This window comes from Rhinolophus sinicus, chromosome 4 (assembly GCF_057876585.1).
Source record: "Rhinolophus sinicus isolate RSI-liver-muscle chromosome 4, RSI-T2T, whole genome shotgun sequence".
In the NCBI taxonomy this organism is placed as follows: Eukaryota; Metazoa; Chordata; class Mammalia; order Chiroptera; family Rhinolophidae; genus Rhinolophus; species Rhinolophus sinicus.
Genome location: NC_142504.1, coordinates 78,136,505 through 78,163,613, shown reverse-complemented (window position 1 = coordinate 78,163,613; position 27,109 = coordinate 78,136,505). Strand labels below are relative to the sequence as shown.

General features: G+C 37.3%; 1 protein-coding gene and 1 pseudogene across 1 annotated transcript in view; both read right to left on the bottom strand.

The window, feature by feature from the left end:
• Positions 1 to 27,109, bottom strand: part of LAMA3 (laminin subunit alpha 3) — a 264,040-nt gene that overhangs the window by 180,596 nt on the left and 56,335 nt on the right. The window contains exons 3-9 of the mRNA XM_088797937.1: positions 24,917 to 25,034; positions 23,638 to 23,756; positions 22,248 to 22,418; positions 19,616 to 19,707; positions 16,640 to 16,755; positions 12,309 to 12,427; positions 536 to 626 (exon numbers count right to left, since the gene is read on the bottom strand). Coding sequence (XP_088654063.1) covers positions 536 to 626; positions 12,309 to 12,427; positions 16,640 to 16,755; positions 19,616 to 19,707; positions 22,248 to 22,418; positions 23,638 to 23,756; positions 24,917 to 25,034 — 826 coding nt within the window. The remainder of the gene's footprint in view (positions 1 to 535; positions 627 to 12,308; positions 12,428 to 16,639; positions 16,756 to 19,615; positions 19,708 to 22,247; positions 22,419 to 23,637; positions 23,757 to 24,916; positions 25,035 to 27,109) is intronic.
• Positions 9,115 to 9,534, bottom strand: LOC109452373 (large ribosomal subunit protein uL23 pseudogene; annotated as a pseudogene).

Below are 27,109 nucleotides of genomic sequence, written 5' to 3'. Positions count from 1 at the left end.
AAAAATGAGAATAATGATACAATATCCTAAGTATATTGTGATAATTAAATGACATTTGTGAAAGTATTTAGGCAATCCTTGCATATCGCAAATGCTCAATAAATCATAGCTATTTTAAATATTATGAATATTATTAAATCCTTGTAAAATCTTTAGTATGTTGTCTTGATACTACTTCCGACAAAAATTTGATATTACTGGAGATCATAGAAACATGTGAAAACAACAAAAAATGGAGGAACTAACATTTAATATAGGCCTAGTATGTGACAGGTCCAATACTTAGTATTTTCCTAGGGACTTTTGAGGGCATTTCATTTAATTTTAGGGAATACAGTATCATTTCTATTTATGTATAAGAAATCTGAGGCTCAGAGAGATTATGCAACTGTCTGAAGTCCCGTAATAAGGAGTGAACCAATAATGCGAAGAAAGAGGGCAGGAAAGGAACTAATAACTGACCAAAATTTAGCCTGATGACCTCCCTGAAGCATCATACACAGTCTAAGACACACCAGGTTGAAATGAAACTTACGGATGCAGCCATGGGGAGCATCGACTGGAACACCGTAAGGGCGGTAATAACCCTTAGTACACTTCTCACAGTTTACACCAGCTGTGTTATGCTAGAAAGAAATAAAATAATTTAGAGGGAATGGTACATGGAAAGTCCTTATTTTGTGCTATTCATCCAGAAAAATAATTGTCATATGCAATTGTAACTTCAAATTCACTAAAAAAATAAAATAAAATAAGCACTGATCTTGACCTTGAGTCTCCAAGATTTACCACAAGACACTGGCATAATCTTGGCTCTGGTAATTTTTTTCTCATTAATAGAGGGAATGAGAGCAAGTTCCATGAACAGGACAGCCCAAGTTTTCTCCCCTACCACAGAATTTGCTTAACGAAGCACCTGACATTTGAGTGAGAACGAAACCTCAAGAGGACTACTTTTCATAGCTTTATTCAGAAGAAGTGATAAATGGATAATAAATCGCCCTTAGGTTTGACCAAAGGAATAAAGGGTCACGTGTGTGTGTTTTTTTAATCTCCTCTGCTTTTGAAAGAAATCACATATCCTCGTCTCTCACCATTCTAATTTTATCTATGCTTTAGTCATGAAACCATTCTCCAAACATTTCTGTTGCATGAATGGAAAATGTAGACATGAGTCTCACACACAGAGCTCATTTTAAAGTATAATACTAGGCAGCTTTTTATATTTCATGGTCAATTACTATAATTACCATAAAATCAAATTACCCAACATGCATCATCAGTTTCCAAGAACCATGTACTATGGATCTAGCTCAGTTCTGCCTCTTTTGCTCTCTAATTTGGAAACAATTAAAATGACATTGTCTTTCACTAATGAAAGGAAAGGCAACTGGAAGTTAAAAAGAACAAATATAACAAACTTTGATTAAAAATAGTCTGCATAGAAACACAGAGGGGAGGAGGGGAGAACAAAGACCCTTTCTGTATCCTTTCCCCCGTTTTAGATGGTTTTATTAATTACAGACTTGTATTTATTACCACTCCTTGTCCTGTGGGTGAAAATCTGAATTCACTTTAACACTGAGGTCCAAAACCACACTGGCCATTTCTCTGACTTCACATTTACATGCATAAACATTTTGGGCAAATAAGAAACAGCCGTAGTCTACCCTCCTTTCCATCAAACGCAATTAACCTCTCAGCTCTGTTGCTTGCCTCTATGACTTATAATAGGCAGAGGGCATCAGGTTAACCTTGGTGCCCCAATTTTTTCCCATTGGAGTAGGAAATAAGGAAAAGCTCTCTGAAATGGGCAGCCCAGGCTTTCTCTTATTTTACAGTTTGGTCAATGAAGCACCTGCCACAGAGAAGTTACATTTTTAAGACACAAGGAACAGCAACAATTGACAAAAAGAGAGGAACAAATCACCCTGCAGATGGAATAATGTCTGTAGTTTGCCTTTAGATCTCAGGTACTTGTCTAGGACCCACATCACACCCTGAAGACAATGACACACACCTTTATCCACGGACACCAAGATCATGGTTGGACCAAGGCCACATTGAGACCCAAAGACAATGGTGGCTCCCTAATTTCTGTATTGGAAAGCACTGAGGAAGCAATATTGCTGGGAGAGGTGGGTACTTGAATTTGTATTTGCATGACACTTCACAAGATGAGAAAACCTCAGCTGCCCAAGCTCCAGATACAGGTCCTGATGGAATCTCTGCAGGAGGTAAGCCCACCCCACACTTACCCTCTCCTTTGGCACCACCTAGAGAATCTTTCTATGGAATGCTCACCTAGAAACCTGGCCCTGCTCTGATACTTCTTAGGTCATGATTCCTCCAAGCAGAACTTTCCCAAGGTGCGTTTCAATCTTCAGGTAAACCCCATCTCTGTCTCTCAATTCTTTGACCACGCCTACCATAAGGTTGCTGGTTTTCATTTCTGTGAACCTCAAAGCACATGGAGACTATTGACTAGTCCACTTGTCAGCCACACTCTCCTGAAAAGCCTCCTATCTGATTTTCCTTCCTAAGGCCAACATGATCTGGCCTCTGTCACTTCTCTGACGTGTCTACCCCTGCTCACTCCCCTCCAGCCACACAGGGCCCCTTGCTCCCTCTCAAGGCCCTTTGCCCTGACACCCCCTCTGTTGAATGGTCCCCCCAGACAGATGCCTGGCTCCTTCACTCACTTCTTTTAGGTCTTTACTCACATGCCACCTCCCAGGAAACTGGTCAACCCTATTAAAAATGTCACATACCCCAAATCAATACTTAAAATGGCAAACTCAAGAACGAAAAATAAAACCAGTACCACATGAGCATGTAGCCATCTCTGATAACTGCTTGCCTGCATGATAAAGATCTGGCTCTCTCACATGCTGGCTGCTTGACCATCTGAAAGTCCCAGGCCTAGGCTGACTGTGTGATGTTTCCAGTTTCTGTCACCAGCCCAGAGCTGATGGCTGATATTTCAACATTCTCCCATTGCCAACACTATACAGAAAAGGTTCGGAACCAGCCAGGTTAGCTGGTGCTAGCAATTGAATGTTTGTGCTCCCCCTCCAAAAAATTGATATGTCGAAGCCTAATCTCCAATGTGATGGTTTTGAACATGGGGCCTTTGGGAGGTGATCAGATCATGAGGGTGGCCCTCATGCTGGGACTAGCGCCCTCATTAAAAAAGAGATGATCTCTTTGTCCATGATGTGAAGAAGATACAACGAGAAGGCAGCCATCTGCAAATCAGAAAGTGGGCCCTCACCGGACACCACATCTGCCAGCTCCTTGATCTTGGACTTCGCAGATTCCAGAACTATGAGAAAGAACTGTTTATTGTTTAAGCCACTCATTTAATGAACGGACTAAGACAGCTGGGTTTCTGATAGGAGGACCTTGCTATGGGGTATATGTGTTCTACCAGCAAATGCAAACTTCATCGTGAAGCATCACCTTGTAGCTCACCAAGCCAACTGACCCTGCTGTAGTCAACTGACCCCCTCTCCTCCTCAAGACTCCCCATGTCCCTCTGTATATGGCATAAGATAGGGTTACATATGTTTCCCCAAATAAAGAGCCAATTGTATCAGCATCATTTATGTAATATTCCTCTTTCTCTTCCATTAGAAATGCCAATTTTACCATAAACCAAATTTTAACATCTACATGAATTTGTTTTTAGATTCTCTATTAGGTTCTGTTGAACTATTTATCCTTGCATTGAATCCATACTCAAATAGATTCATGGAATGTTTTGGTATCTCGGAAGACAAATTTCTCCCATAATTATTCATTTTTTCTAAACTGTCCATTCTGATATGTTCTTTTATTGATCAGAATGTTAGATTCAGCCTGTCAATCTTCATTAAAAATCCTCGTGGAATTCAGATTGCAATTGCAATGAATTTAGAGATTGGTTTTGGAGAAATGTTATATTTATAATATTGAATCTGGAAACACATTATGCCTCTTTATATAGGTCTTATTTTATAAACTCCAATCAAGTTTTATAGGTTTGAATGCAGCTCCACAGTTAATTTCTGTTTTTTCTTGGAGTACCACCACATTATTCCAGGATTCACAGCTGTGGTCTCCTGAATGTATGTTTCCACTTTCTATCTTTTTGGAATCTCTTGAAATTCCTGGTCTGTTGATGACACTTTCTTATTTTTTATGCTTTTATGGATTCTGGAAGGAGACGGTCTTTTGCTTTTTTAATGTCTTTTCTGATATATTGTGGGATGCATTGTGAGAAGGAATGCAGCCATATACGCTCCCTCTGTTTCTTGAGCCCATCTCTTAGCTTTATGTGCTATGTTCATATATGTATGTGTGGGAGACAGACAATATGGAAATAGTGAGACCAATACATCAAGGACACAAATCAATAGGGAGCAAGCTCAAGACTTAGATCACAAGTCATGCCTCCACGAAAGAAGCTAAAGACTCTGTTTTAGTTATTGGGGGTAAAGTATCTTTAAGCATCATCTTAAACAAGTTGAGTAATCTTCAATCTTAAATAAAAACATCAATATTTCATCAAAGGGAAAGAAATTAAAGAATCAACCCAAAAATGTGTTCCTTGCTCTCCTCTCCAATATTTTATTATGAAAAATTGCAAGTTTTACAGTGAACACCTAGGCACACCTATGTAGAGTTTACTGTTAACATTTTACTGTATTTGTTTTATCACATAATTAACCATCTACTCATTCCCTATCCATCCACCAGTCCATCTTATTTTTTCTGCATTTCAAAATAAATGACAGATATCAGTCAGTTTAGCATCCATATAATTAACTGGAGTTCAACGTTTGTTTATAGTTCTTTGGTATAAAATTTATATACAAATGCAAAACTCTTAATTGTATATTCAATGAGTTATAATAAATGCATATACATCTGTCAACCCCAAATCTCTATCTAGATATAGAACAATACTATCACCCCAGAACGTTCCCCATGATCTTTCCGAGTCAATCCCCATCACCAACTCCCAGAGTCAACCACAGTTCTGATATTTTTTCCATTATTGATTAGTTTTTCCTGTTCCAGAATTTCACTCAAATGGTCCTAATACTATGGGTTCTTTGTTGGAAGTATTCTTTCACTTAGCATGATGCTGTTAAGATTCTTGCATGTTGTTGCATGCATTGGTAGTTTGATCCTCTCTATTGCTCATTGGTATTCCATTGTTCAAATATGCCAGAGTTTGTTCACCCATTCTACTATTGATGGGCACCTGGGCTATTTCCAGTTTGGTGCTATTGTGCATAAAGCTGCCATAAGTTTTTTGTAAACATACATTCCTGTTTCTCATAGACAAATGCTGATGAGTGGAATTTGTGAGTCATGGAGCAGGTGCACGTTTAGTTTTATTTATAAAACTGCCAATACATTTTCCCAAAGCAGTTGTATCATTTTCCATTCACACCAATAATGCATGATAGCATGGATGCTCCACATCCTCACCAAGATTGTTGGTAAGTCATTGTAATTTTAATTTGCATTCCTCTGATGACTAATGATTTTAAATGCTTTGTTGTAGGTTTATTGTCCATTCATATGTCTAATTTTGTGAGGTGGTTGTTCAAAGCTTTTGAACAATCAATAGGTTCTTCAATCAATAGGTTGTTTAAACCTATTTATTGGGTTATTTGTCTTTTTGTTATTGAGCTGTAGGTGTTCTTTATACATCCTGGATACCAACCATTTGTCGGATTTATGTTTTGTGAATATTTTCTCTATGTGTGGCTTCCTATTTATTTTTTTAGTAGTGTCTTTTATGAACATAAGTTTTTAATTTCGATGTTCTAATTTGTCAATTTTTCATGGTTATTGCTTTCTGTGACCCAAGAAAACTTTGCTTATCCTTTGAATTACAAAGGTCTTCTATATTTTTCTCTAAAGCTTTATAATTTTAGCTTTATTTTAGTCCAATCTGAATCAATTTAGTTTTTGTGTATGATTTGAGCTAAGGGTCAAGACTTATTTTTTCCATATAAATACCCAGTTATCCCAGAACCATTTGTTGAAAAGACTTTCTCCCCTCCCCGACACTTCCCATTGGATTGCTTTGGTATTTTTATCAAAAACCAAATGTATACATAAGTGTGCTGTTTCTGTGCTTCCTATTGTCTATCCTTATGTCAATAAGGATAGTCTAATTGTCTATCCTTATGTCAATATCACACTGTTATGATTGATGTAGCTTTATAGTTAGTCCTAAAGTAAGATAATACAAGTTATTTGACTTTATTCTCCTTTTTCAAGATGGCTTTAGGTGTTCTCAGTCCTTTAAATAACCATATAAACTTTAGAAACACTTGTCAATTTCTACCAAAAAATCTGCATTAAATCTTTAGATCAACTTGGGGACAACTGATATCATAATAATATTGAGTCTTCTAATATATAAATATGTTATATCTTTCCATTTATTTAGGTACCTCTAAATTTCCCTCACCAATGTTTTTTAACTTTTGCATAGAAGCCTTGCATGCCTTTTGTTGAATTTATTCTTAAGAATTTTGTTTTTTGACACTATTTTAAATTGAATATTTGTTTCATTTTCCTAGTTTTTGCTACTAGTATACAAAAATACAATTAATTTTTAAATATAATTTCCTTGTATCCTTATTAATTTATTTATTAGTTCTAGCAGTTGCTTTGTATATTCCTTAAGATTTTCTACATAAATAATCATGTCATCTGCAAATATAGGCAGTTCTACTTTTTCCTTTCCAATCTTAATGCCTTTTATTTCCTTTTCTTGATTAATGGTTCAATGGTTAGGACTTCCAGGGCCCTGTTTAAAAGAAGTGGTGAAAAGCAAGCATCTTCGCCTTGTTCCGAATCTTTAGAAGGAAATAGTTCAATATTTCACCACTAACATGATGTTAGTTGTAGGTTTTTCATAAATGCTTTATCAGATTGCAGAATTTCACTTCTATTCCTAGTTTGCCAAGAGCTTTTATCATAAAATGGATATTGGTTTTGTCTAATGGCATTTCACCTGATTCTTCTCTTCTATTCTGTGAATATGATTAATTATACAGATTGACTTTTGAATGTTCAATCAACCTTGCATTCCTGGGATAAACCTTACTTGTCATAATGTATTATCCTTACAATATATTGTTGAATTCTATTTTCTCATATTTTGTTAAATATTTTTGAATCTATGATGTTCATGAAAGATACAGGTCAGCTATATTATTTTATGTAATGTCTGTCAGGTTTTGGTATTAAAGTTACACTAGCCTCATCAAAGTTGGGAAGTATTCTCTTCTCTGTTTTCTGAAAGAATTTGTGCAAGATTGGTGTTGTTTCTTGCTTAAATATTTAAGAGAATTTGGCAGTAAAACTATCTGGGCCTGGCACTTTCTTTGTCAGAAATTTTTGATAATGAATTCCATTTTTTTCATAGATATATGGATATTCGTATGTCCTGCTTTATCTGGTGTCAGTTTCCATTTCTTTAGTAAGAAATTTGTCCATTTAATCTAGGTTTTCAATTTTGTTGCCATAAAGTTGTTCATAGTGTTCTTTTATTTTCCTTTTAATGTCTGTAGTCACTCTAATGATAAAGTAATTTTGTATATGATACTGGTACTTTATAACTGCCTTTTCTTTTTCCCTGATCAGTGCAACTGGGAGTTACTAATTTTAATGACCTTTTCAAAAAACAAGCTTTGGGTTTTGTTAATTTTTTCTTTTGTTTGTCTATTTTCTCTTATGTTGAATTCTGCTCTTATCTTTATTATTTTCTTCCTTCTACTTACTTTGGATTTATTTTGCTCTTTTTTTACTAGCTTCTTAAGGTGGAACTTTGGGTCACTGATTTTAGACATTGTATTCTAATATAAGTATTTAAAGCTGTGAATTTCCCTTGAAGTACTGCTTTAACTGCATCCCACAAATTTTGATGTGTTGTGTTTTCATTATTAAAGTCATTTCTAATTTCCCTCAAGATTTCTTCTTTGATATGGATTATTTAGCAGTGTGTTGTTTCAAATATTGGAATTTTCCTAGTAGTCTATCCTAATAAACTATTATTATGAAATTGTCTGTTTTCCCTTTTTAATTTTGTCAAATTTTACTGTATGTATTTTAAACCTCTGTTATTATGATTGCAATGTCTCCCTGACGAATTGACCTTTGTATTGTTATGAAATGTCTCTATTAATCTCTGTTAATGCTTTTTGTACTGAAATCTGTTTTATCTGATATTAATATCACCAATCTATCCTTTTAATATTTATTATATATTTAAAATATTTTCTATTCATTTATTTTCAACATATCTATATCTACATGTGTAAAGTGTACCTCTTAAAAGCAGAATATAGTTGAGTCTTGCTTTCTTATCAATTCTGATAACTTCTGTCTCTGAATTGGAGTGTTTAGTCCATTATCACTTAATCTATTTATTGATATGGTTGAAAAATAAGTCTACCATTTTCATATTAATTTTCTGTTCACGCCTTCATTTTGGTGTGTGTGTGTGTGTGTGTGTGTGTGTGTGTGTGTGTGTTTCATCCCTCTCTTCCTTCTTTCCTCCCTTCTTTCAATTATTTGTATATTTTTAAAAACTATATAAATTTACTATGTAAATTTACCAATTGGCCTTTCCACTATACCTCTTTGCATTTTGCTAGTTAATTGCTTTAGGAGTTACGTACATCCTTAACTTCTCACAGTCTGATTAGGGTTAATATGATATCACTTCATGTAAACTATAGAAACTTTACAGTCCTATATGTTCTCCCTGTTATTTATGCTATAATTTCTTATGCGTTATATCTATACACATTATAAATCCCACAAGACAATGTTATAATTTTTACTTTAAGCAGCCCTACATATTTTTTAAGAAAAAAATTTAAATAGTCCTTTATATTTACACAGACGTTTATGATGTGATATTCTTCTTCCTGAAGACCTGAGTTTCCATCTGGTATCATATCTCTTTTTTTGTTTTGTTTTGTTTTCTTAACAGTGCAAAATGTTTGTATTTAGAAGTAGCCAGCTGGACTCAGTTTAGATGATCCCAATTTTGTTGGCAACATCCAAAGCAACATCCAAAGCATAGTCACAAGCCAGTCAAACATATGCCTTCTTATCTCTATCAGGCCTGATCAGGGTGTTGACCTTGGACATGTCAATGTCATAGATCTTCTTCGCAGCCTGTTTGATCTGGTGCTTGTTGACCTTGACATCCACAATGAATACAAGTGTATTGTTGTCTTCTATCTTCTTCATGGCTGACTCGGTAGTTAGGGGGAATGTGATGATGGCAAAGTGGTCAAGCTTGTTTCTCCTGGGGGTACTCTTCCAAGGATATTTGGGCTACCTTTGGATCTGCAGTGTCTTGGGCTTTTGGAAGGTGGGTGATGTGCGAATCTGTTTTCTGTGGCTGTGGACGCCTTTCAGCACTACTTTCTTTGTTTTCAATGCCTTTGCTTTGGCTTTGGCTTTGGCTTTTGAGGGGGCAGGAGCTTCCTTCTTCACTTTCAGCGCCATCTTCATAAAAAAGCTGGTATCATATTTCTTTAACCTAAAGAACTTGCTTTAGCATTTCTGGCTTTATTTTATTGATGAAACATTTTTCTGTTTGCTTTCCTTCTTGAAGGATATTTTTGCTAAGTAAAGAATTCTGGGTTGATAGGTCTTTGTTTGTTTGTTTTTCCTTTTAGCACTTTAAAAAGACTGCTCCATTATTTTATGGACTTCATAGCTTCTGAGACGTCTACAGTCATTGTAATGTATTGTTTTTATCTGTCTACTTTCAAATTTTGTCTTTTGTTTTCAGCAGTTTGACGCTTAGGTCCAGAAGTGGTTTTCTTTGTATTTATCCAGCTTGGTGTTAACTAAACCTCGTGAATTTTAGTCTATTGAAAAATTTCCTGGCATTGTTTCCTTTTTTGTTCTTCTTTTTTTTTTATTCATTCTCATTTTTCTTGGAACTCCAATTACATCTGTGTTAGACCTTTTCATATTCTCCCATAAGTTCCCAAATTGCTGTTTGTTTTTTAAAAATCTTTTTATTTCTCTTCTTCAGGCTGGATAATTTCTATTGATATGTCTTCACTGACTCTTTTTCCTATTTTCTCCGTTCTGCTATTAGACCCATCCAATGAATTTCCAATCTAATATAATTCATGTTTTAGTTCTAGAATTTTCATTTGGTTCCTTTTATATTTTTATTTCTCTCCTGGTATTTCTTATCTTTTCATTCATTGTAAACTTATTTATATTTTTGAGCACAGTTATCACAGTGGCTGTAAAATCCTTAACTGCTAATATCAACATCTGGGTCACCTCAGGATTTATCTCTATTGATTGTCTTTTCTTTTCAGAATAGGTCACATTATTTTGGTTCTTTAAATGTTGAAACATTTTGGATTGTATCCTGAACACTGCAAATTTTATGTTGTAGAGACTCTGGATTCTACAATATTTCTTTAAAAAATATTGATATTTTTTATGAGACAATTAACTTGACTTTACCGAAATTGCAAACTCTGACTCTTGAGTGGTAACTCAAATCTCAAATAAATTGTTTTAGTTTTAGCTGAACACCATCCTATGCACAGATGGTTCTGGGGTCGGTCAGAAACTTGGGGAGAATTTACACATAGAGTTAGGGACTTCCTCTTGATTTCTTTTTTTTCTGGACCACCTACTCACTTTTCATACCTTGTGGTTGCCCTAAGCTCTGTCCTCTTATACTTCAGGCCAGAAGACTCAAGATTTTCTAAAGGAACTTTAGCCATACCATATGGCACCAAATTTGGTCTGTCCTCTGGCTAAAAGTCATAAAAACATGTAATTCGCCCTATGCTGATCCTTTTTGCTAAGTGGCAGCTCCTCTCTAGTATCTTCCCACTTAAGTTTACTCCCCAGTGCCTTCAGATCATTGTTTGGGGAGAGAGGAGGACTTTTGTTTTTTCATTTTGTTTATAGTTATCAATGGGAGGTTTGGGTCTTGTTGGAGCCACTAAACCATAACAGAAGCAGAAACTTTCTCCTTGTTTCTTGATTGTGAATGTAATATAAAAATCAATTATGTTGAAATATACACTTAGAATGGGTAAAATGGTAGATTTTATGTTATGTATATTTCACCACAACAACAAAAAAAATTTAAGTTAATTATGCTAACTAAATACCTAACTTAAGCAAAGACACTTTAAGTTTAAATTGGGAAAAAGAAAACTGCAATGAACTAATCAAGATTTTAATAATTTCAAATATGAAAGTGCTTTTGCAGAGCCACTTTGGAAAAAAAAAAAAAAAAAAAAGGACTGTATTGATGGTTTCTGGAATAGCAAAGTATAAAAATATCCCTAAGAGGAGGAACAAGCTTTTCTGAAGACATATTGAGGGGCTTGATCTTTCATCTGCAGAAAAGTGTTCCACCTACACTTCCTAATCCAGTGCTTCTGCATCTTTAATGTGCATACAAATCGCCTGAGGGTCTTGTAGTGCAAAGTCTTAAGAAGATCCTGGGCTCTTTCACTTATGTGTGAAATCCTGTGATTTGTAACAAGTGTATGAATTACATTTTATTTGTATTTTAATTATCTGCAATGAAGATAACATAAAATGTGTGGAGCGGGAGACAAGTGGAGAATTGTGCTTCTAAGAGTGTGTGGCTCTGGTTCCATACAAATGGGCATCTCATGAAAAGAGTACCTCATTAATTGTAACATTAACAAAACATCACTATAAAAGCACACAACACAAAGTGACAACACAGACCAAATTTATGAACATTATACCCTGTTCTGCCATGTACTCCTCTTGGCTACTTTTCAGTGGACCCAAGTGTCCTTTAGAAGGGATGAAAAGTCAGTATTTCTTATTTGGTGTCTATGACATCATTAGTTGATCATGATATATTTCCTCACTGAGTCTAGATTCAGAATTGACCTGAAAACATGATTTAGAATCAGTACTGAAATTCACACCTATTTGCCTTCCTATCTTAGAGATTTCTACCACTAATGGGTAGCAGTCAGGATGACAACCAGGAATTCTCCTCTCCATATAGGCAAAGACCTAAATGAAGAACATAATCAATGAAATCTGGACAAACATGTCTCAGTCCATTTTCCCTACAATTGCTAAATTATACCTAGCTAACAAGAATTGTCATGTACCAAAGTGGGAAAATGGTTTCAGAAAATACTTTCAATTGCATATCACTTACATGACATATTTTGGGGAAAAGGGTTTAATTAATACTCATTTCCTACAGCGACACATCCACTTTGCTTTAAATAGTACCTCACCTGACAATTAATGCAGACCCCTCCACCTGCATAGATGCCTTGGATATTCAAGCTTGCCTGCTGCCTCTCAACTTTGGGATCATAGTAACAGTCCATGGCGTGACCGTGGCAGTTGCATGCTGAAAAAAGCATTCTATGTTAGTATTCCATCATGACTACGAGACACTTAGTAGTAAATTCTCCCAAATAGTATTACTGTTCATTGAGCTACAGTAAAGTCTGCTCTGGAAACCAGGGACACTCTCGGTGGAAAATTTTAGGCACTTTTAAACAAAGACTAGCCTATAATAACATGCAATTTACAGCTTCTTTCATTTGATATTATGTGGGAGAGGGCTATCTTTTAAAAAAAATTATATATATATATACATATATATAAAAAAGTTTATATATATACATATATATACATATATAAATTATATATATACACAACAATTTAAGATAAACCAGAATGCCAGTTAAGCTTCACACACAAAGAGAATATCACTATTATTGCTATTACTACTACTAACAAGAATAATTGAGCTCTTGGTACACTATGAAAAGTGATTTACATGCATCACTTTTAATTTACAAAATTGAAAGTGATTTTTAATTTTTTTAATTTTATTTATTATTTTTTATTAGTTTCAGGTGTACAAACAACGGACATTTATACCCCTTACAAAGTGATAATCCCAACAAGCCTACTACCCATCTGACACTGTACATAGCTATTACAATACCATTGCCTATATTCTTTATGTTGTATTTTACATTCTGTGATTACCGTGTTTCCCAGAAAATAAGACCTAACTGGAAAATAAGCCCTAGCATGATTTTTCAGGATGACATCCCCTGAACATAAGCCCTAATGCATCTTTTGGTGAAAACCTTAATATAAGACCTGGTCTTATTTTTGGGGAAACACGGTATATATTTTAAATTATAGTTGACGTTCAATAGTATTTTATATTAGTTTCAGGTGTACAGTGCAGTGGTTAGGCATTTATATAATTTATGAATCGATCTCCCCAATAAGTCTAGTACCCATCTGACACTATAGTTTTTATAGTATTATTGACTATATCTCCCATACTATATTTCACATCCCATGACTATTTTGTGACTACCAATTTGTACTTCCTAATCCCTTCACTTCTCACCCATCTCCCCAAACCCCCTCCCTTTTACCAGCCATCGGTTTTTTCTCTGTATCTATGAGTCTATTTCTGTTTTCTTTGCTCATTTATTCTGTTCTTTAGATTCCACATATAAGTGAAATCATATGGTATTTGTCTTTCTCAGTTTTACTTATTTCACTTAGCATAATATCCTCTAGCTCCATTCATGTTGTTGCAAATGGTAAGATTTCATTGTTTTTTATGGCAGAGTAATACTCCATTGTATAAATGTACCACAATTTCTTTATCCAATCGTCTATTGATGAGCATTTCAATTGTTTCCATACCTGAGCTATTGTGAATAGCGCTCCAGTAAACATAGGGGTGCATATATTTTTTCAAATTAATGTTTTAGATTTCTTTGGATAAATATACAGGAGTGGAATTGCTGGGTCATAAGATAGTTCTATTTTTAATTTTTTGAGGCACCTCCAGACTGTTTCCCATAGCGGCTGCCCCAATTTGCAATCCCACCAACATGCACAAGTGTTCCCTTTTCCCCACATCTTTGCCAACACTTGTTGCTTGTTGATTTATTGATGAAGGCCATTCTGACAGGTGTGAGATGATATCTCACTGTTGGTTTTAGTGCGATATCTCATTTAATCTGCATAATAACTCTCTAAAATGGGTATTATTATCCCTCTCACCTGGACAGAGATGCTGAGGTTTAGAGAGGTTAAGGGATATGCTAATATTTACATAGTTTGTAAGTAAAAGAGGCAGAATTCTGACCTGTCTTTGACTCCAAAGCCTATTCTCTCAGCCCATACTCCAAGCATTTCATCTCAGCACTAATTGTAACAGCAATAAATTGGAAACAATCTTACTGACTAATTATATGGAAATAGCTAAGCAAATAACAGTATATTTGCCCGACTCTTCTATGAGGTCAAGAACTGCTTGTATTTTGTTTGCAATAGAGCACATTCTCTGGCACATAGTGGGACTTCAACAAACACTTTTTGGATACACATAAATCCATAGAATGACAATACTATGTAAAATCAAAAAGGAGGCCAATGAGTTTTTAATAATGTAGGAAAATATCTAAAAATATCAAGTGAAGAAGATCAGAATATAAAATTGTATAAATAATATACTCTTGACTATTTAAGCCATGCATGAAAAAAACACTAAAATACCTAACAAGATATTAATAGTGGTTTACTTTGAATAGTAAAATTATTGAAGATTTTCCTTTTTTAAAATAATTTCTGTGTTTTCTTTACACAAATAATGTATGATACTTCTAAAATTAGAAAATATAATTTAAAACCTACTTAGGATTTTTATCATTGCCAAGACGAAAAAGATCTAACATAAGTAAAATTCTTATTCTCTCTTATGCAGAAAATCAATTCATCACCCAGAGTCAGTTTTCCTTCTGGGTGGTGAGCACACAATGTGATAGATAGATGATGTATTAATATTATAGAACTGCACACTTGAAACATATGTAGTTTCACTCACCATTGTCACCCCAATACATTTAATTCTAAAAAAAAGAAAATCAATACATTATATTCTACCTAGATCAAATTTTCCAAGTCTTTCTAGTAATTTGTGGGTTTTAATCAAGTTCCCAGATAAATCTATTAGGAAAAAAGATTGAGTTAGAATTTCAAAGTACTCCGTTTTTAAAAACCTGAGCACTTTATTATTTTCATTTTCTCAGTTAGTGCCATGCCTAAAAACATTCCAGCCATTTTTATTTACTATATCAGTTATTTCTTAAGAAGTCTGTTTATTTTGAATTGGAGTCATTCAAATGGAATTTAGAAAGCACCCCACAAATAGATCTTAATAGGTCTGATTTCCATGTGCTGTTTTTGTCATTTTTAACCATTATGACAAGTGTAAAAAGATTAAAAACTAATGAAAGGAAATTAGTAAAATTTTTGGATATAGGTTGGAACAAAGCACATCATTCTGTGGAAAACTAACCAAATTGTTAATGTTGGAGTTCACATGATAACATTTATTCAATCAAAGTATCCTAAGCCAGTGCCTGAAAGCATTGGAAGAACTAACCCCTGATTATCACTTTTCCTTCCTTCTAGTCCCATAATCCAGGAGTGAGAAGTGGGGAAGTCAATGAGAAAGTCACTGTTTTTTGACCATAAAGTAAGAATGGCCATCCAGGTAACACCGCTCGACCTAGTGGACCTGGACCTAGTAACCTAGCAACGCAGCAGTGAAGCCCCTGAGTGTTTGCCTCAGGCAGCATCAGCACCTTCCAGTAGTGTGAGCATCTCTAAAAGCACTCTCCAAATCCCTTACCGGAAATGCCTTCTGAGTGAGTTTGCTGATCATAGAGATCATCAGTCATATTTCTTAATAGTCACAAGAAGTATTTGGCCAAAGCGTATAAAGTACAGGTTCTTCCTTACCCACTTTCCAAATACCTTTTGGTCATTTCAAAAACGCTAATCCATTCTTCAATCTATACACTAAGGCTATTCAGAAAAAACAGGACGCAGTCTCCAAAACCATTAACTAAAAGTTACAAAAATGTCTGCAGCAATTGGAATAAATATGTGGCTTCCTAAAAAGAGCAGTTTAAAAGAAAATTTTCAGGTGGATGTCATAGAGATTATTTGTTTAAAAAAAAACAGTTGTCTTACTTTATATTGCACTCATAATTAAAAGCAGCCTCTCATTTTTCCCCTTCCTTCTCTGATCACCTCCATCCGCACCTGCCTCAATCCTACTATAGTGCTCCCCCCCCACTTCCTCAATGCTTCCAGCTCTCTGTTTAGATGCCAATCTCACCACCTTTTCCAGACCTCAGTCCTCAATAGTTAGGATTCCGATACAGTATTACATCTAAAGAAATGATAAAGGTTTAAAATTTAAGAGTGGCTGCATCATATTTTAGATTGCTAAAAAGAGAGGCCAATCATTGCATATAGTGAGAGCTTAATACATATTAAAGATATTACTGTTGTTATTTTTGTTCTCATGCTTATATCTGAATTTAGAGTGGGGCACTTACCCCTCCAGTCTGTGAGTTATTCATTACAATAGAAAGACCTGAGTCCCCAAGATTGAAATGATCTCATCCTCTTCATGAGCAGGGGAAAACCTAGCATCAGTCCTCAGACAGAAATGGGGGTAAAGGGTGTGCAGGGCCTCATTTCCCAGCGCCCCTCCCCCAGTGCTCACCTTCACACTCATTGACTTGCTCCCGTGTGGCCGGCTGCCAGCGCCTCTGGTTGTACCCAGCGCAACAGCGATCGCACGTCTCCCCACAGGTGTGGTGTCGGCATTGACATCGAAACCTGGGCATAAGATGAAGCACATTTCAGTCATTGAAAAGTTTTGACTAAGATCAGTTGTTCCTGTGTGAAAGACTGACCATCACCATGGCCACCCATGGTACCATTCATTGAGTGATTATGAGAACAAAGCACTTTGCATATATCATTTCAAGTCTTCCCCATCCTACTTATTGTCTGCATTTTACAGCTGATGACACTAAGATTCAGAGGGATTAAAACACTTGCCAAAGGTCAAGTGGTGATGATAGCCAGATTCCAAACCTGTTTGTTTGACTTCGAAGTCCCAGCTCTTTTTTCTCTACCACGTTATATTACAATAAATCAACACAAAAGCAAGCAAGTGCTGAGTTTACTGAGATGTGTTGAATATGACATCTTCACAAAGATCTGGAGTCATCCTGTAAGAAAGACCTGCTCAGGTTTCTTGCTCTCAACCTGGGGTCATGCACAGAGATCCACCAAATGCCAGAGACAGTTGCTAATAAGATCTCAGAGGACCCTGTCCCAAGAGACTGCACCAGCTCCAACAGACAGCTTCATCTCAGGGCCCAAAGCTGAGATTAGTCGGCAAGGCAAAAGAGTAAACATCTTTTAAAAATCTACATTCAAAGCATTATACATCCATCTTCAAACTTTTCCAAGTCAAAATGAAATTGTTGTAGCAATGGCATTGAATTAGAGCTCCAAGCTCTGAGCTCCCATTCATCTGTGCTTGAAAGAAGAGTCACAAGTTGTCGAAGGAGGCTCTTTCCTGTGCCTGTAGGGATTCTCTCAACTCTTCTGAGGGGAGGTGGGATGGCATATATTCAGTTACACTCCTAATACAATGTGTCATCACTCTCCCAGCTCAGCGGCCTGTTAAAGCAAATGGACAGGCAGCACAGAACAGCTGGAGTCCAAATGGGCTTTTGTCAGAGAGGCTATTTCAGTTCATTGCCAAAGACATATTTGTATAACTGGACTGGGAAGGTGGCTTGAAGAACATACAGTCCAACTGCTCTCATACGGAGATTAAAAATGAGCATAGTAAAGAATAAAAAGTTGGGTACCTGTCTGAATCATATTGGTACCCACAAATAACTGCTTTTTCTGACAATCTCTCAGCCCAGGCTGATGGTTGATACAGAAAACTCATCCTTGCATCTGCTGTAAGGATGTTATTGAAGATGCTACTGACTGAAGAATCCTCTGTATGATTTTCTGTCCTTGGATGTGGAGTTCATCAGCATGTATGCAAGCCAGTCTGTTGGGAAGAAGCAAACTAGCAGGCCAGGGGAGGCAAGGCAGTTGTGTTATTGTACACCAGTGGCACACTGAACCTTTCACCAGACATGGGAAGATGGCCTCTCTACTCACAACCACCCTCCAGGTCTGCAGAGTCACTAGGGGTTGGCAGCCCTCCCAAGAGGGAAACCCAGATCTTCTCTGTTGACTTCAACTCCTCTCCCACATGGCACCATTTTGTTTCAAGTTCAGGGACAATAGACCAACCTCTTCTCTTCTCTCTCTCTAACTCAGGACATCCCTGACCTGATTTCTACTGTCTTAGGGCCCTACCCTCTAGTAGGCTACACAGCAGTGATGGATTAATAATTAATAAACAAGTCCTTGCCCATTAAAAGAGAGTCAGTTGATGGATTCACACTGCTATCTCAGATAGCACCACCTGGCCCCTGACGGAGGGTTGACAATATTAGGAACTGTTGCAGGTAAGGTAGAAGGGCTCCACAAAGCACACCATGTAAGCTGTAGCTCGTACCTCTGCCTGAACATGAAGCTAGGTCTAACAATGTACAAACCAGAATCTGACTAAAGTAAAATATATCTCTGGTAAATGCTACTCATGGGGAATTATAGGCTTTAAATAAAACATTGAGAGAAAAATTATTACTATATCTAGTATCCAGTCATTTCCAGCCCTTTAAAGTACCCCTCTTGTGACGGTAATGTAAATGTATATATAATTGCCAAACACTTAATATTTAAGATCCATAAGTCTTACTGTATGTGAAATATACCTCAATTAAAAACAAAAAAGTACACCTATGTTTATAGCCAAAAGGTGGCAGTAACCTAAGTATCCACTGATGGATGAACGGATAAGCAAAATGAAGTATATAGGTACATACTGTGTTCCTCCGAAAATAAGACCTAGCCGGACCATCAACTGTAATGTGTCTTTTGGAGCAAAAATTAATATAAGATCGGACCATTAGAGCTCATGGTCTGGCTAGGTCTTATTTTTGGGGAAACACGGTAATGAAATATTATTCAGCCTCAAAAAGGAAGGAAATACTGACACATGCTACAACACGGATGAACCTTGAGGACATTATGCTAAGTGAAATAAGCCAGTCACAAAAAGACAAATATTCTGTGATTCCAATTATATGAGGTACCTAGAATAGTCAAATTCATAGAGACGGAAAGCAGAATGGTGGTTGCCAGGGGCCAGGCGGAGCAAGGAATGGTGAGTTGTTCTTTAACAAGTATAGAATTTCAGGTTTGCAAGATGAAGAGTTCTGGAGATTGGTTGCACAATAATGTGAATGTAGTTAACTCTACTGAACTGTGCACTTAAAATGATTAAGATGGTAAACTTTATATTATGTGTATTTTACCAAAATAAAAAAAAAATAGGGAAAAAGAATTTGAAAAATGTATACCCCTGCTCCCATTAGACCAGGAATGACAAACAAGTTTTATTTCTCTTGGAAACTCTAATCAATTATTCGTGCCTGCCTTGGGCACTGTCTGGTTGAGGAGAGGGAATTATAGACATTTAATTGGATGCAAACATCCACTGAAGCAATTAGACTTATTCATGCCAAGGCTAAAACAACCTGAACAATGTACTTACAGTTTTTCAGGATTGTTTGCATTGCACACTTCAGCATGGCCGTTGCAAACACACTGCCCACCAATGCTGATATCCTTTATGCTGTAGTAATACTATGCAACAGAAAACAGAACATGGCAGTTTTACCAAACGGCAATATAAACTTTCCTTTACTAATCTTTAACTCATGTCTATATCGACTCTGCTTCCCTTTCACCCTGTTGTCTTGAGCCTGCCTCAACACACAGGGAGCCACATTTGGATGTAACTTGTCTTACAAAATAAATGCATTCCTCAATTGAATATAATAGCATAATGCAGAATTTGTACATTTTTAAAAATCAAACACTTTAAATGCATGGAGGGAAATTGCCTTGGAAAAGAATCATATGCTATAGCCTTTTGGACAGGTATTAAGTGCTTCCCAACTTATTTTTTAAATGTAAATCTGGGTTTCATAAAGTGAACATATTTATTTATCAAAAATACATTTTTGTATCAAAAATATTGCACCTACTATGTCCAGGCTCCAGGAAGGAAGAGAATATTTACAAAGAAGGATCAGATACAGTGCTGAGTCTGGCAGGGGCAACCAGCAGTTGTTGAAGCCTTGCTAGCTCAGGGTTAATAAGGCCAAAGGCAGAGGTTCAAGCTCCAAAGGCCAGACAGAGCAAGCTCAGATCTGGCCACAGATCGGCCCCCAAACCAGGCCACGACTATAGGCCATCTTATTGACAAGGCACATCTCTAGTGTGTTAGATGCCTCTCCTCTAGTGACAACAGGTGGCACTGTCTGCCAGCTCCCTTACTCCTCGGACTTGGCAGGAGATGCACTGAATTCATTAAGCGAGTAATTTGGGGGTTGGACAATAATCTTTCTCACTGAGATCATGCGATCAGTGAAAAGAATACCTGTTGGTGAAGAAGTCTTTGAATTCACAAGGACAAGGTTTTGTATCTTTTTGTTATTGTTGCTGAGATTAGTCATCTTGAAGCGCCCTATTCACTTGTTGTTGGGGTTCTGCTCTGATTTCCTCTTTATAGACTGTTAAAAGTGTCTAAGCTTTCTGGCAATGTCTTACTTAGTCGGAAGGCACGAACAACCTCTCTTGTTAATCTGGATAAATTCAGTAGTAGAGAGCTTTCTGTGACATATTAACACTGAGAGGCTTCCATGCTGATCCCCATAGAAGTTTCTCTCTACATATGTGTTAAGGGCAGTGGCAGCCAGGGAGAGAAGCACACAACCAGCCTTCACCCCAGCAGCACACATGTTGTGTGTGACAGGATTGCTGATATTCTCTTCCTCCGTTCAGAGAAGCCACAGAGATGTAGGGGTTCAAGATTATATATGTTGTGCACCCCATTAATAATGACTTAATAGAGAAGACTGTATTCACTTAAGTGAAAAGAAATATACATATATATGAGTACAAATCCTGGAACACTCCCCCCCCGCCAAAAGACAACTAAAGTGAAGAAAAAAAAAGTGGTGAGGTATATTTGTGGCGAGCCTTCCAAACACCTGAAGGAATGGAAATGCAGCGTGGCTACAGTTTATCAGAAAGCCCAGCTCTCCTTTGTAAATCCCATCCTTGGATCCAATATAGTTTCCACATATTGCAGCTCAGAGAGTGCTAAGGATGCAGGAAATGCAGAAGACAAGCCACCGACACCCAACATAACAGGCCTTTCTGGAAAATGCCAAAAACTGTAGCTAAACGTACTTTTCTCCCTTCTTTTCTTTCCCAGCTCTCTGAGATTGCCTATATAAGAAGCCAGACTCTATAAGGTGTGCTGTGCATCTTCCATTCACCCTTCCAGGTCCACTCTCCACCTTTCTCCACCCTGCCCTTTGCCCTGGAGCTTAACTTCACGGGCTGCAGCGAGGGTCTCTTACCCTCTGGCTTCCTGTTTGGTTTGGCCAATAGGAGGCACTGGCAGGAGAAGAGTGAACTCAAGCTATTTGTTCTGATAGCCACTTCTGTGACCAAGAGACAGGGTTACTGTCCTGACACGAGGAGTAAGAGATGTTCAGGCTGTACATCCAACACAACAGGAGTACTAGTGCTCCCCAATATCTATATCTCCTCTACGTCAGCTAGATTACATTACCCAGCCTCCTGCATCTAGGTGGGGCTGTACAACGAGTTCCTGCCAAAGGAAGTGACCTGTGTAGTTGGGAGCATGTGAGTCATCTCTACCCTCTCTCTCTTCCCTCATCTGTTGGGCAGATGCAGGGGTTCCAAAGAAGGACTCTGAGGTCCTACAGGATGGCTGAGCCTCCAGATAAAAAGCCTGGTTCCCTGAATGACTGCATGGAGCTAATCCCACCTACTGGGCACATAGACTGTCACATGAATAAAAAATGAACCTTTATTTTGTTAAGCCTCTGAGACTTTGGAATTCTTTGTTATAATGTCAGACTAATACCAGACTGGCTGTCATCTTTCACCTTTCATCTTCTTTGAATGCAATGATTTTTCTTCAACAACCAAACTTCTAAATTACATCTAGTATTTCAGACAAGAACAACTCCTACACCTACATTACTACTGGCTATAAAGATTACTTGAAAGAGTTCAAGGCAATTAATTTTATAAACAAAAAAAAAGTAAATGCTGCTGTCTAGGCACTTAAAAATACTACTTACCCGACGAGTGACAGTTGGATCTCTCTGTGCTTTGGAGATGAGGTGTCCAAGAAGGGTGTTGGTTCGGAGAAAATGCAAGCGGATGTTTGTTGCCTTGGTGAACTCCCTCAGGGTGTGAGAGAAAGTAAAATTTCTTGCACCTGGACGATTATTTATCAAGGACACCACAACCTAAAATAACCACACACGCACACACATAGAGGGGGAAAAAGTCCTTTCATCAAAATTCAGCTACAAGCAACTAAAAATAATTCACATGCCCCAAAGCACTATGTTACTTTGAACTATTAGATGTTTGTAGTTGGTCTTGGATCTTCTTTATGTCTAAAAACATTATTGCTAGTTCCATCTTCCCTTCACATTCTGGCAATCTGTTCTTAAAACTGAGCTCTCAGGAGATGTTATAATTTCATTTTCAAACGCTTTGTTCTATCAGTGTAGTTGTAGGGCTGTAATACCATGAAATGTTGAAAATTTAATGTTAAAGTATATAAATATAAGGAAACAACTTTTTGTCAAGCTGCATCAAAGAAACAAAGCTAAAGTAATGTAAAATACAAATGAGATTGAAAAAAGGAAGTCTCTGGATATAAAGTTGACAGTGAAGGAGATTTTAAAAAATCTATACAACACCAATGTTTTGTCTTAAATCTTGAGATGATTAAGTCCGACTCCCAACCATTTGAGACATGGTGAGTGCACCACTCATTGGAAGATACTAGATAGAGCTACTCAAGAAAGATCTTTCTACCTAAAAAAGTAGAAAGAAATTTTAAAGAAATTTATTTGAAACTCACTTCATGCTCATTATGGCTTCACAATTTCTATGGAATTCTTCTCTGATTCTCCCCACCTCTCTTTTCTTACCTACCTTAACAATAGCCAGGCTGACTTCACAAGGACCAAATGTAGCCCCAAAGGACAGCCATTCTTTTCTCCCTAACAGAGGATGCCCATCCTGCCCAAAGGGATCAGGGACTACTGCTGCTGCCTAGCCCTCATCCCCTCACTCTTACATGGATAATGTGTTTGTGAGACACAGGGAGGGATCATCACCTTAATCACCAGCAACCCCCTCTCAAAATATTCCACAACAAAAGAGAGTTCAAAATCTATGGGCCTTGAATTCGGAAACCTGACTTCTAGAGGAGAATCAGAGACTTCAGATAGAATTTCCAATGTCAATGATACCTCAATAAAAATTAAAAAAAAAAAAAAAAAGGATTTCCAACCCAACTCATTGTGCGAGCCTTCAGTGTGATTCCTCTACCACTTTCATCACGGTCTGTGTTAGAACTCCTTGAAAGTGCAAGTTTCACATTTATGAAATATTGATATCCTCCTGTTCATTTCTGAATCTTATCTCTCACAGCCTCCCAAACTTACTTACCTCACCATTTTCCAAAGGTACAATTCGGGAATATTCAGTTGTACAAAGCACATCATCATCTTGGGTGATAGCTGAATTTGCCACCTGCCCAAATTGTTGCAAACAGTCTACTTTAGAATCTAGGAAGGAAAAAATTTAACATTGTAAAATAAAACATTATCATCTTGTTGTAAATCTCCTAAGAAATCTTACATTTCCTTAAGAAAATACACGCAAAGGGAAAGAACAGAAACATTTAAGATTTTTAGACAAAAGCTTAGAATGAAATTTATAGACCAAAATACCAAGCTATTTCAGGCCACTTGACTTTCAAAGGCAATGTTTGGAGATGTAGTTCTAAATCCTCACCCCTCATTGGGCAAGTTTACCTTATAAGGAGCATTCATGGGAAACCCAATGCCTTCGTAAGCAAAATTCCTGTCCACCTCAATTCAACACAGACACTGACATTCTTCATTAATGAAGTGAAGATGACAGGGTAAAGGTAAGTTATGCAAAATGCAGTATCCGTAAAGATAAAACTAAGTTGCTAATTCTGCATAAAAGGAAAAGAATTGGAACTATGGCCCAGTTATAGGTGCATTGTTTCTCCCTAAATAGTGGCAAGAATTGTTAACATAAAAGGCATTTCAACCTCAGTTTTGTATGTGTATCCTTGCAATTAATGCACACATGTTTGAAAAATAGGGATGTTCTGAGGGTACCCTAGAAAGTTAAAACTGACCAATCCCTAACTAGCCACACTGAGAGACTAATTTTCTAGTTAAATTCAAAGTCTTTTGCAACGGGCCAGCCGCCACAAGTCTATCGGTTCCCGAATGGGGGAGTGGGAATGAATAAAAGACACTCTCACATATGATGATGGCGATCGCGGACCCCAGTGATGCTGAAGTCACTAAGTTTATTTTACTGCACCAATATAAGCAGTTTGAGTACGTGCAAGTATGTATTAACATAACAAATGTAAATTCTTTAACTTTCACATAGAGGATACAAAATTCACTGAAACTCTCACAAGTAATTATCTTATCAATTGCCCTGATAGGCATCAGCCTTCTGTGTCCGGGAACTGGCCGTTCCCACCACATTCCTCAGCAGCTTACAAGCTCAAGCTCCCCCCAGGTGCAGGCAGAGACAATTGCCTCAGGGGGAGGAAACAGTTAGCATAAACCGAGCCATTCTGTAAAGCTTAGAGTCACCTGTAACCATGGCTCCCCACAGTCTTTATCTGTTGCAAATAATTAAAGCCTTTTATAATGTGGTAGGCAAGATTACTTACGAGCAAAATATTGCCAAGGTGAGTAGGTGCTCCCAAAGTCTACGGATCTTTCCAAGACCCAAAGATCAGGACGCGGAGAATTTGCAAATTTGATTAAAACATAGGCCACATGGAAAAGCTGATAAAGAAAAGGAGATACAGTTATTAAAGTCGCCTCATCTATCCGCTACCTCAACCACCATCTATATGATGCTGATTCCCAAAGCATATAGCCACACCTCTGCCAAGATCCAGACCCCATTTCTAATTGCCTATGGGGCATCGCTACCTGGCTGCCAGTCTCTCAAGCTTATTACATCCAAAACCAAAATTATCATTTTTCTTCCTACTCCAGATCTATACGTTAATCTTTGTCACACTTCCATTCATTATACCCTTGAATTTCAACCAGCCTACCCAGCATCTTAAAGTCTGTACATTCAGAGAAGTTTGGTGTCAAGCAACAGTCATCATCAAGCACCCTCACCACCACAAAAAAACCCTCTATTTAATAATTTATGCTGTAATCATTATTATGTTCTAGGTACTATGCTAAGTACCTCTCAAGCATTCTCACATTTAGGCCTCACAATAATGAAGATGAGGAAAGTTAAGTAATGTGCTCAGGTGTTGCAGGTGTAAAATTCCTATAGCTATGCCATAGAACGTAGAAAGTACTTAACATTTGACCTATTTCATTCTAGGGGAAATAAACTGTCAGAAGGTTCCAAATATCATTATTTCTAAATATGCCAAGTTTCCATTACAGGGAGCCTGGAGGTGGGGAGCGACATTATAATACACCTCGAGGGTTATTTGAATGCACTGGTTTTCCAAAGTTGCACTTTCTTTACTGAAAATCCAAATAAATGAAATAGCCTCAGTGGCTCAGAAGACCACTCTCTTTGTTTCGCTTCATCATGTTCTGAGATAACGTGCAGCACACATAATTAATAGCACAACAGTTAAAAATCCCAAATCCAGCAAGTGGAGACATGCCATAGTGTCCCCTTGTTATATGATCCTGCCACCCGGGCCTAATTTAATAAGCCCACTGATTCCACCAACTCATCTTCCAGCACCTATCAGACAGGCTGCTCCACTTTAAAATGCTTCTCTCCCATTTCATCTTAGAAATCTCAGTTCCTCAGCACACGTTTTATGTGCCCTGACTACCAGCAGGTGTATTTCATTTTTTCTGAGTCCGCTTGCACTGACTACAAGGTATAATCAAAAAAATAATACAGTGAATGTTTAAATTAAAAAAATTTATTACAGTAAAAGACACATTGCCATTAGTCCCCCTCAAATTACTCCCCCTCTCTTTGAAAACACTTATCCCGTTGTTCTTGCCACTTTCTGAAGCAGTTCTGGAAGTTCTCTTTTGTGAGTGTCTTTAGTTGTGCTGTCATGGCTGCCTCAATATCCTGAATCAATTCAAAACATTTACCTTTCATGGTCATTTTGACTTTGGGGAAGAGCCAGGAGTCACATGGTACCAGATCCAGTGAATAAGGTGGATGAGGACATAGCGTAATGTTTTTATTTAACAGAAATTGCCGTCATAGAACTGATGTGTGACATGGAGCCTTTCCGTTGTGATCACAAAATACAGTGAATGCAGCTGCCAAGTGCCATCCAACGGAAAGGCAGGGATCTTTAATACAGGAAGCAGTGCGTCGAACCTTAGTAACTGAATGTGAAAAGTTTCAGCTTGTTGGGTGAAGTCAGTCGAGTGTGAGCTATGGTTGAGAGAAGGTGTGTTTCAAAGTGTGCTGTAAATGATCCTCCATCATCATGACAACGCTCCGTGTCACACATCACTTCTGGTATATGGCAATTTCTGTCAAATAAAAACATTACGATGTGTCCTCATCCACCTTATTCACCGGATCTGGCACCATGTGACTTCTGGTTCTTCCCTACAGTCAAAATGACCACGAAAGGTAAATGTTTTGAATCGATTCAGGACATTGAGGCAGCCACAACAGTGTAATTAAAGACACTCACTAAAGACTTCCAGAACTGCTTCAGAAAGTGGCAAGAACGATGGAATAAGTGCGTTCGAAGCAAGGGGGAGTAGTTTGAGAGGAATTAATGGCAATTTGTCTTTTACTGTAATAAAATTTTTTTATTTAAACATTCACTGTATTGTTTGATCACATCTCGTATGTTTTCTTGATCACCACCATTGCTGTGTAACTTGCAGCTGAT